General features: G+C 34.6%; 1 protein-coding gene across 5 annotated transcripts; it reads left to right on the top strand.

Annotated features, from left to right (window-relative positions):
* The first annotated feature begins 2253 nt into the window (after nucleotides 1-2253).
* Nucleotides 2254-10682, top strand: LOC143459360 (solute carrier family 22 member 15-like). Of its 5 annotated transcripts, XM_076956492.1 has the most exons (14): nucleotides 2254-3420; nucleotides 3719-3802; nucleotides 3901-3940; nucleotides 4578-4691; nucleotides 5493-5622; nucleotides 5735-5899; nucleotides 6065-6194; nucleotides 6265-6371; nucleotides 6661-6775; nucleotides 6948-7088; nucleotides 7240-7331; nucleotides 7770-7951; nucleotides 8899-9066; nucleotides 9655-10682. In XM_076956492.1, exons 4-14 carry the CDS (start codon nucleotides 4596-4598, stop codon nucleotides 9685-9687), a joined length of 1359 nt encoding a protein of 452 aa, XP_076812607.1. In that variant the 5' UTR covers nucleotides 2254-3420; nucleotides 3719-3802; nucleotides 3901-3940; nucleotides 4578-4595; the 3' UTR covers nucleotides 9688-10682. The 5 variants fall into 5 exon arrangements, with proteins under 5 accessions (XP_076812607.1, XP_076812624.1, XP_076812599.1 ...); XM_076956509.1 differs by lacking the exon at nucleotides 3719-3802 and having other exon boundaries at nucleotides 2254-2551; XM_076956484.1 differs by lacking the exon at nucleotides 3719-3802 and having other exon boundaries at nucleotides 2254-2551; nucleotides 3834-3940.
* The last annotated feature ends 171 nt before the right edge of the window (nucleotides 10683-10853 follow it).

The raw sequence follows: 10853 nt of genomic DNA, 5'->3' as shown, positions 1-10853 counted from the left end.
CACCAGAGACGAGCGCCGTCGTCATGTGGCTTTTAATGCAGCTGTTCTGGAACCACAACATAGGGTGAAATGTCTCTATGAGGCCAGAATGAATTGAAAATCCCGATACAGATCATTCTTCAGAAAATGTAGGTGGCGTAAAAAATTCTTGAGACAGCAAGTCCTTCTTTTTGGGTTATTTTCCTTTTCGCTTGCAGGTCGTCATACGAGAACAGCACTTCAAAAGACGCGGTTGCCACGTCCGCCGGTAATGATCTTGGCGTCAGTGCTGTTCGTAGCTTCTGTAACATAAAAGCTTTGTCGGTAAACTTCTGTGACTTACGTCGAATAATCATCACCCGGGCTTCACCATCATATGAGCATGAGTGTGTACTAGCTTTTTCATCTCAGGAGCTTCACCACTCAAAGCAGTGCCATTGGAACATGAATTTTGTCAAACTCGTAAATAGGCTACATGGCGACGGCCTGTCAAGCGCCGCAGAAGGATCTTTGATGGTCAGCCAGCAGTTTCGCGTTTTCGATCCTAGTGGGCCCAGAACACAAATATGGTTCTGTGTTCATACGTTCCTGTGTCTTGGCCTGCGTTGTGTCCTGGATTTTGTCCCCGGTACTGGGCGGCAAAGTGTTTCTGTGCTTTGGTTTGCGCTATGTCTTGGCTTATGTTCTCGGTGGTCGGTCTTGTGTTCCGTGTCGTCTCTCCCTATGCCCGTCCGGCTCACTTTCCTTAACATGCCGCGCGTCTTATGTATTTACGCCTGCGCAACAATTAAAAGGTGACATGAGTGTCTTATTACCATCTAGTTGGGTTGGATTCAGCCAAGTTTAACGGCAGTCTAATATTTTATTGTTTTTTATTCACCATTGACTCTGGGGAGCGAAAAAAATGGTGCTAACCCGTTGTAGACTAGTCCAAGAAGAAGTATGTTCACAAACAATCAACGAATGGGGAAAAGCGGCAAAGGCTTGAAGGCCGAAAATGTGCAGTCTGTAAATTACAGTGGAGCTACAACAATAGAAGGTTACCACGACCACCAAACCAAGAATGAGTAGCCTATATATTACAATTAAACGAAACTAAAGTAAACCAGAAAACACAAATTTACTATACATACTACTATACATGTAGGCTGTCCTTTTTTAATGTACAAATATCTATCAAAGCTGCAAGAAGTGAGCCACATATGTTTTGACCTAAAGTAACCTGTTGCTGGGCAAGAATTGGGACGATAATCGCACTTGGAACAACATCCTTTATACAAAACGTACCGGTACCAAGTACCGACAAAGTATTGAACTACCTTTTTGAAACTGTACCGAATACCGGTACTGTCGGTAGGCCTACATTTTTGACAAGTACCGGTTAACCTACCACATTTCAAATTGTTACTGTACCAAAGCTGTAGCAGTCTGACAGGAGGTTGAATTGAAACTTTGCAGCAAAGGACTTACCATTTGTGTTTCAGGTTTTAGTTTGTAGAAGTAAATAATGTTTTGTGCAAATCTTAAAAATTTTGTATCTGTTTGTAAAATGGCCTGGACTGGCGAACACCGTGCATTTATTGTGGAAGATTTCATTAGAAATGGGTATCTGTGACTTGAACGCTAAGAAATTTTAAGACTCATTTCAAACTAAACCGTAACGATTCTGGACCCAATCGAAAATCTATAATGCTCTGGGTCAAAAATTTCAGAGCTACGGGTTCAGCACTAAAGCGAAAGCCACCTGGAAGGCCTCGAGGGGCGCCACCTACAGGATGTAATCCTTAAAACATAAATACATCAAATGGTAACCTTTTCACTTTGAGATAAGGCAATAAATGCTTTGATTGCTTATAAATTTTGTCTCTTTTTCCTAGTTTGAAATGTGGTAGGTTTTTCTGCCGCACCCTGTATTACAGTACTACATTATAAATCACCAGTAAGGCCTCTTATAGTGGCCCTCGGAAAACGCCCCGATACGCCCTGTTAGGAAAAGCCTGGCTATCCGTTCCATATTTTTTTGAATATATTCGCCAGTAAACTTATTAGCAACCACTGTTTGATTTAGTGTCAGTTTTTTTTAGACTCACCCCTTACTTTGATCCAATCTTGGCAGACGTTCAAAATTTCAAAAAGATACATTTTTGGGCTTGCTCATCATTTAACGGGGATTTCCCTTTAATGGAAATTCAAGATCAAATTGCTACTGCTTATGGCTTCTATTTCGTGTTTGATACCGACACCCATTTGACAGTGCTGTGGCGCTATCGTTGTAACTTGTAACGCCTTGGGCAAGGCATTAACGACACTTATTCCTGATCAGTGGACCTGGTAAACAGTTCTAATTTCGGAAAATATGGTACGGAAATCAAACAAAAAAGAACAAAAATATTCGGGACTTTGCACAAAGGTTTAAGCTTTGTAAACGAGGCTTGAATGATCGCCTATGACGAATCATCGCCAGGTTTAAATCAAGCAAAGAATCTTCAGTCCGAGGATAAATTTTATGTTACAATGTCTTACAGTATTACTATCTAATGATGAAAGATTAGCATGGCCACCAAAAACAAAAGTAAGTGTTGCCATTGCTCATGCACCTTTGGTCTTATCTATCCTACATCTATTAGAAGTTATAAATATCTGTTGCCAACTATCTCATGCAATTTGTTATCTGTTTGGGACCACTATAACTTCCCTAACTATCGATACAAACTTTATAGAATTGTAGTTTTTTGGACCTTTACAGTTGACCGTTCTTAAAGCGGATTTATTATAGATAAACAAACAAATACAGTAGAATCCGCTTAATAAATCCACCTCCGTCCTAAGCCATTTTGGATTTAGTAAGCGGTGGATTTATTATCCGTCACAATAGAAATGAGTACACTATACAAAAAGAAGCTCACATATTTTAATATAGTACCTTGCACAATATTTATTTATTAGCGGTCAATGCAAAAAAACTGATCCAGCATGGTTTGTTTTGGTGAAAAGGTCACTCTAGGATAGTCATCTATTTGTCTCTTCATAGAGTAAAACATATCTATTTTTTAAATGCAGTTTGGTCGAGTCCAGACAAAGTAATCCCAGTTTGAAAACGTACGATTCATTGAGATTGACATACTGTATCGATTGACATACATTAAATTTTGACTCTATTGAGATTACGTTAAATGTTTTTCACAAAAATCAATATGAAACGGATTTATAAAGCAATTTTTGGTTTTATTAACCGGCTATTTTTCAATGCAAAAATTCCGTCCCAAAGCAAATTGGATTTAATGGGTGAATTTATTAAGCGGATTCTACTGTACTAGTTGCTTGAATGCCAATTTATAACAAATAAACAAAGAATTGAGATTGCAGTGCACACCATCATGCTAAAATTCGCGGCTTTGTACACAAGAGTTCTCATCGAAAACTGCTGTACTTTCCAGTCGGGTTAGTTTATGTAAAGTAGCTAAGCTGCTAGTCATAAATCTGTTAATTGGCTATAGCATATAGTGAAAAGTGCAGCACATGCACACATAAAAACTACCATCGAGTGCATCAAAGTTTTTCAAATTCACTTCAATTTATGCAAAGTAAAGTTAGTTCTTTGAACCCCGTTTTGTAATAAATAAACTACCATTAATATGGGATGTCCACTGTTCAGTCAAACTTCTACAAATAATTTCTCACTGATAACAATCATACTTTCTAATCTGGCCAACTCTTAGCATGTTACTATCATTCAAAGATCATCACACCACCACCAACGGTAGATTTGACTTTTAGAATTGATGTCAACACTCAGCAGCACTTGCATATTGTCCTGGAACTGGTAGCTAAATTAATTTAAGTTACATTATCAGAGTTTGTGCAAAATATTTTTTAAATGGATGTTGAAAAAGCATTTCAAGTTGTTGGAAACTTTGGCAGATACCAAGCATCGTCATTTGTATGTCTAGCATCAATTCAGGTATGTAAGATAAATGTCTTGGTAGATTATACTGCATACTGAAAGCAATAAGTTACGATTTGTACGTGGTTTACATTTGTTAATGTAATTTAAATTTGTATGGTTTAAGTTAAGCTAGCTGATATTTTTTTTTGAGAATTTAAATTTGCTTTATTATTGATCAATTATTATATATTTTATTGTTTTATTTGATATTCCAATAATCAATTTTACTAATATTACCCTGGTCCCTTAATCACAACTTTTCATCACATTGACTATAATTGCAATTGCCTACTGTATTTTAAAATAGGATCGATAATTAATTAATTTTAGTAAGATAGACTCACATTTTGTGTGGTTTCTAGAATTTCCATTTCACTGTCATTGTATTTTATCTAGGTGTTAGCATCTTATAAACAAGAACAGCATGCTCATGTAGTGTGCCAGGGCACTATTGAAAAACTAGTTTAAAAATTAAAATTGATGCTATAGGCCTAGTTTTGGTGCATCAATAATTAGATTATGACTTGTCTTACATGCTGGTCATGAGAAATTTAAAATGTTTGAAATGTACAGTAGATATGTCCAGTTTGTTGTATGCTGTTTGCTTACTGAAGTTATATTTTAAATTTACTATAAAGTATTCGACTTTCAGTTTTTTTTGGCATTGCAAATGGTACAAATAATGTTTATTGGAGCAAAACCTGATGTGACTACAACCAGCCGTGGAATAATGCAACCTGTTGGAATGGTAACGATAGTCACCGAGGTATTGAATGAATTATTACTTTTTAGACACTTAAACTTAGCCAACATTGGGCGCACAGTTATCTGTAGATATCACTGAAATTGGCTGTTTTCTGTTTATTTTGTGAACATCTTCAAATGTGGCAACCATTGATCCTTTCAATTTAAAAAATGAGGCCTCTTTGTTACTTTGTCAACGAACAATTAATAGTTTCATATTAAACATGTATAGGAACCTTTCGCGCTGATCTTTATCTTAGCACGATGTGGAAGGGGCATAGCAACCTACTATAACTATATGTCATTAACACAAAAAACTTTCCAGCCGAGTATAAGCGTGATTTTCCACTTGCGTTCCGCTAAGCGTGCTTCGTAAAGTTAGAATGTGTAATTGTTACCTTTTCTGGCTTGATCAAGATGGAGAGGTTTTTACACCTTGCAAATGTTTTCAATTTGTAGCTCATTCTCAGGATGATGAGATCTTTCAATAGACTTTACGGTTAAATGCGTTTTAAGGTATACCTGGCGTATTAGCCACCTTACGTTATTTCCTTGCAATGAAAGTTTTGCATCATTTACAAAACATCTGTTTTTCACTAATTGAACGTCTTCCATATTTTGTGCGCTGAAATTAACGTTTTTGCACTATTAAAATGTAGTAGTAAATGCACGTCAAGCAATCATGGCAAAACAAAATGCTCAAGTTGTGTCTAATTTTACTAATCTTCCTTTCCTTTCTATGAAACTAAATAGATGACAGCTTTAGTTGACTAGTTAATGTTGACTATTTGTTGTATTTATCATTAATTTTGATTTCCAATAGTGGAAGCTGTATGATAAAATGTGGACTGTTGATTTGGTGCAGTCAATTTTTATGTTTGGTGTTCTTATGGGAAACCTTTTAATTGGACAGCTATCAGATAAGTTTGGAAGGAAGTCAGTGCTTTACAAAGGTGAAATAATGTAATACTAGCTATATTTTGAAGTATTGTTTTCAAAAAGCATGCAGTTATTTATATATACTGTAGTGCATTTAACAATGTGTGATGTTATTGTGCTTTTTAGTGTTCGGAATGTTAATTTTCACATCCTTTTTAACAACGTTTGCAAACAACTACAAAATACTTGCGGCTATCAGATACTTTGTTGGAGTATTTCAGGGAGGTACCGTCCTCGTTTCTTTTGTTCTAGCTCAAGAGCTATTGGGTTCATCTGTTTGGACTATAACAGGTGAGTTCTGAGCTCCTTACTTCAAGCATTCTTTTTAAATGTTCTGTAGAAAATCACATATGATTAAATTTTTTGTGTGTTGTGTACATGTTTCATTGCCTTTTCTTTATACATAAGCTTATTCACTCTTTGTGAAACGTTAATTACAGCTTTGTATCTCCATAGGCAACATAATGCCTGCCCTTTTCGCCGTTGGCATTGCAGCACTTGCAGGACTTGCTAGCATTTTCACCAATTGGCATGATCTTTGTCTTGTTACCTCTTTGCCTGGTATTCTCCCGCTGCTTGGCTTAATGTGAGTGTGATCATGTTATGCAGAATATATGTGTGAACATGTGCATCTTTCATATGTATTCTTTTTGTAGTTTTGTTCCAGAATCACCAAGGTGGCTCTATTCACAGGGAAAAGTGGGTGAAGCTGAAAATACTTTACAATACATGGCAAGGAAAAATGGTGTACCTCAAACTGTTTGTAAGTAATTTATAACAAGTTCCGTATATGTCTTGTAGTTTTCTTAAACAAGCACTTAAAGCAGTTTAATCACGTGTCGGTATCATATAGTACAGATTAAAAAATATAACACAGAGTCATGTTAAATCGTTGTCACAGTAGGTAAAAATTCTTTCGATGTCAGTATATGGAATGTTATTTTGCTGTTTTTGTGTCACCTATGTGTAGTTTTCCTTAGAATTTTGAATAATTTTGCAAATTTTTTAGATAACTAGACACCTGTGTTACATTACTCTTCTATCACCAACAGGTAGTTCAATAATTTTACGTCACTCAGTGAAGAAAAAAGCTGTTACGTATACAATTCGAGATCTTTTTACATCAAGACAAATAGCTGTCAGAACTATTGTGATGGGTTATTTATGGTATGCATGTAGCTCACTGGTTCCTCTGGCAAAATAAAGCTTTGGTATTTTGGTGTATGCCGATTTATTTTTACAGTATGTTTACCTTGTTTTCATTGATTTTCCTGAATAGAGCAGTTTTGTGAACTGTTGTGGACGAAAATGTAGCAAGTGGCTTGTGTTTTCTGTACAGGTTTGTGTGCAGTTTCGCATATTACGGGTTGACAATGGCTGCTGGAGATTTGAGTCCCAATCTGTATACCAGTGTTGCTTTATCTGGATTGGTTGAGCTTCCATCATATGTGATCAGTATGTTTTTGATTGACAGGAACTGGTAAGAATGAAACTTGTATTTGTGTGTGTGCAGGGTGAAGTGTTCATGTTTATAACCTTAACCATGTAAGTAGACTTTTTAAATTGAAGGGAGAAATATTTCTTATTGTGGCTTATTGTTGCCTTTATATTATAATTGATTCTTTTTGTAGGGCTGGGCGGCGAAAGACTCTTGCTGGAACGTTGCTATTTTGTGGAGTTGCTTGTGTTGCAATTATGTTTGTCCATGTCAATGAAGACACTGGTCAGCACTAATACACTAATTGGTTTCTTGGTTATTTTTATAACTGTTTAAGATTTAAATGCTTGTTTCTAATTTTTTCAAGTTAGTCTTAAGCAGTAAGCGCTCAATTACAATTTATTACAGTGGAACGGTTTTTATAAGATAAGTAAAAAGTATATATTTTTATATATGATGGGCATTTTGCTGATACAAGTTACGTTACAGCAAGTTACCCAAATTTCTAAATTAAGCAAACGTGGTTAAATTAATCAGTCTTTGTTGTAATGTACAGTCTTTGTTGTAATATACAGTATTTGATTTTCCAAAAGTCGTCAGTTCATTGGAATTAGACTTAAATCATTACAAGTCTGGCCAAATATATACTGATTCTGACATCTATATTATAGTTGCATGTAAAAGTTGCAAGTTGCTCTAAAATTATTTATGTTACTTTTTAAGGTACCTCAACAGCAAAACTAGTGTTGGGTTTACTCGGTAAACTGGCAATTTCTGCATCTTTTGCCATAGTGTACATCTATGCTTCAGAGCTTTTTCCAACAGTAATAAGAAATGTTGGAATGGGTACATCATCAGTCTGTGCCCGGGTTGGTGGAATGCTTGCACCATACATCCCTAGCTTGGTGAGAAAAAGTTATGTTTAACTTGATTTATAAAATGCTGAATATTATATAGTTTTTATAAAAATCCCTTCATTTTAGCTTGCATTTATGAAATAATGAATTGATTTTTTAAACTGTTAGGATTATGGCGTTTTGTATTCCAATCATTTGCTTTGAAAAATATCATTGAATTAGGATGTTATTGATGATGATCTTTGCTGGCTCGGTGGCATTGTGGTTAGTGCTCCATTCTTAAAATGATACGATCTGGGTTTGATACCCAGTGGCATGCAGTAGAATCCACTTATTATGACCACTTGCTTTATTCGACCGTTTTGTTGTGGTCCCAAATTTTGCCATATAAAATTCTTCGTTTACTACAGCCATTCTCCGTATATTATATCCATTTTTTTTTATCTTTTTTAGATTTTCTATCAATTTTTCATGTTAATTAATTATGCAACTTGACAGTGATAAATGTGTCATTTGTATTCCCAATTCACCTACAGATGTTCATTTTAATGTTACTACTTAATGTTAATGAAATAAATAATGAATATGACATATTTTGTTATTTTTTGCCTAACTATATTTATCCTGGTGTGGTTAAACAGTACTGTAGCAGTTTCGGTTATTGTGACCATTTGGATATTATGACCAAAATGGTCTGGTCCCAAGGTTTCATAATAAGCAGAATCTACTGTACTACCGATGTAATATCAGGCTCGGGCAAAACATTAACGACCCTTGCCCTTGTTTCTGAGGAACTGTTTGAAGTTTTTAGATAATAGGACTTTAAAAATGTGTGTTGATTTTGGAGCTTGTATAAGATAAGCTTGGCAACTGGGTCTCTGCAGATTAGGAATGACCACCAAGTTTAATTTGTGTAAAGAATTTTTCAGTCCAAGGTTAAAGATTATGATACAATACTGTGATGCATTTTGCTGATGTTATGTCATTTTCTTTAGAAAAAATTTGCGGCACCTCTTCCATTTGTTATATTTGGACTTGTTTCTCTTATTGCTGGATTTATTTCTTTTGCCCTCCCTGAAACTCTTAATCAACCTATCCCTGACACAATTGATGATGTTATAAAAAACGAAAATATAAAAACCAACGCCACTCAAGATGACACTGTAAGTAGTTTAAATAACCTGCGTTACAAATCTGGTATTGCATTTTATTTGTATATCATCTATTTTAAATGTATTAAACAGAATAAAATCTTTATTTTTATTAGGCTGTTAGAGTTTTTGAAAATTTATTGTGCACTTATATTTTCATCAACTTTTGTAACAATTTTGATGTTTTTTGCACCATGCTGTTACAAATATGTTATTTGAAAAACTAAAGTTGCTTAATCTTAGATCTGAAGGTTAAGGTAGGCTGTTTTCCTTTTTTATTTCTAGGTTTTTTACTCCTGACATTATTTGTTATAGAAGAGTAAGATAAAAAATGTGGGGAAAATAAAGAAAGTCTAGGTTCTGGTCTAAAACCAAAACTAACGAAGAGTAATTAAAAGGAGCCTGTTTAAATTTCATTATAGGTGTATGTGTGCGATTGTGAAATTGACTTATTGCCTTTAGGTCTAGGAGAAAATTGGCTTTTTTGTTGTTTGAGGAGCCTACTTCTGTATATCTTAGCTGTCTATGTTTGAAAGTATTTATTTTGAACAATGAGCATTTGTAAAATGTTTTTGTTTATTAGAAACTTTTATTTAACAGACCCATCTTCTCCACGATACTGATGCTGTGTAGTGCTGCATTTGGTTTCAGTTCGCTTTGGATACACATATTCTCAACATCGGTACACACATTAGCCTTTCATATCCATTATTCATGTGTTTTTGCACTGTACAGCGTTCTGCTTAAAGCGCTGTTCAATTGAGATTACTTTTATGCAGATTTGCACAAAACATCTGTTGCTCCTGGTATTTCTGTTGATTTAACTTTTTGAATTGACATAGGTTTATATTATACATTCATGAGTCATTTTATATGTGTAACATTGAGTATTTCTACTATCACTGGAATGAGTAAGAACAGAGTTTTTTGTGTTAAATATTTAAAAATAAACCGACTTTTGATTACTGGATTTTCTTTGGCTTGTATCATCATAAAGATTCGAAAGTTCTTTTCGGATTTATGCATTAACATGGTCCTGTAACATGTGTAATTCTGTATATTTTGAACATGGTAAATGTATTTTTAATTCTCAAGTGGGTTATTCATGTGTAGTGGTGATAAAATTGCTTGCAAAGTCAGCTCTTGCTACAATATTCCGGAATTTGATTTTTGCTGTACAAAAAATGGTATGCTCGTTTTGAAATCTTTAATGGATTGTAAAATGTTAGATGAGGTTAAATGTCCTAAATTAGCTTGCTGATCAGTTTTTGCTTATTAGCTGTATTTATGAAAAGTTTTCAAGCAAAGTGCAATTTTTTTCCTATGTGCCTTTTATGTTAGTGACGATTTTATTACCTATATTTGAGTATGTGTAATAATTACGTACAGAACTTTTTACTGCGTTTGAACCTGACCAACTGTGTTTATCAGTTCATTGAAAAATTTTTACACATGTAATCCCCCTCCTTCCTGAATGACGTGGTAACCAATGTGTTAATCTTTGTTATGGACCAAAAATGTTTATATAATCATTTACAACTTTAAATTCATTCTAGAATGTTAATGTTTAATCTAATTCATAAATATACACTGAAGAAAAAATAAAATAAAACTGGTGGAAAAACGAAGCAACAGATTTATTTATTTAACTTTTCATACAGCAAAATCCATGAGATAAATTTTTCAGTATCAATAGTCTTGAAAAGTTCACCTTTTACTACTTATTATATGATCATCTATCAGACATATTTTACCATTCAATAGACACTCAGTTATTAACCCTTAAACCTTCGCTCTCA

Source organism: Clavelina lepadiformis, chromosome 1 (assembly GCF_947623445.1).
Source record: "Clavelina lepadiformis chromosome 1, kaClaLepa1.1, whole genome shotgun sequence".
NCBI classification, from domain to species: domain Eukaryota; kingdom Metazoa; phylum Chordata; class Ascidiacea; order Aplousobranchia; family Clavelinidae; genus Clavelina; species Clavelina lepadiformis.
This window is presented reverse-complemented; position numbering and strand designations above follow the sequence as displayed.

Bases quoted from the DNA above. Each gene is read 5' to 3' on its own strand.
- LOC143459360 (XM_076956484.1), top strand. From the start codon at position 3,857: ATGGATGTTGAAAAAGCATTTCAAGTTGTTGGAAACTTTGGCAGATAC. The intron at 4,692-5,492 runs GTATTGAATGAA...GATTTCCAATAG, and splicing joins TGGTAACGATAGTCACCGAG to TGGAAGCTGTATGATAAAAT. The intron at 9,067-9,654 runs GTAAGTAGTTTA...TTTATTTAACAG, and splicing joins ACGCCACTCAAGATGACACT to ACCCATCTTCTCCACGATAC.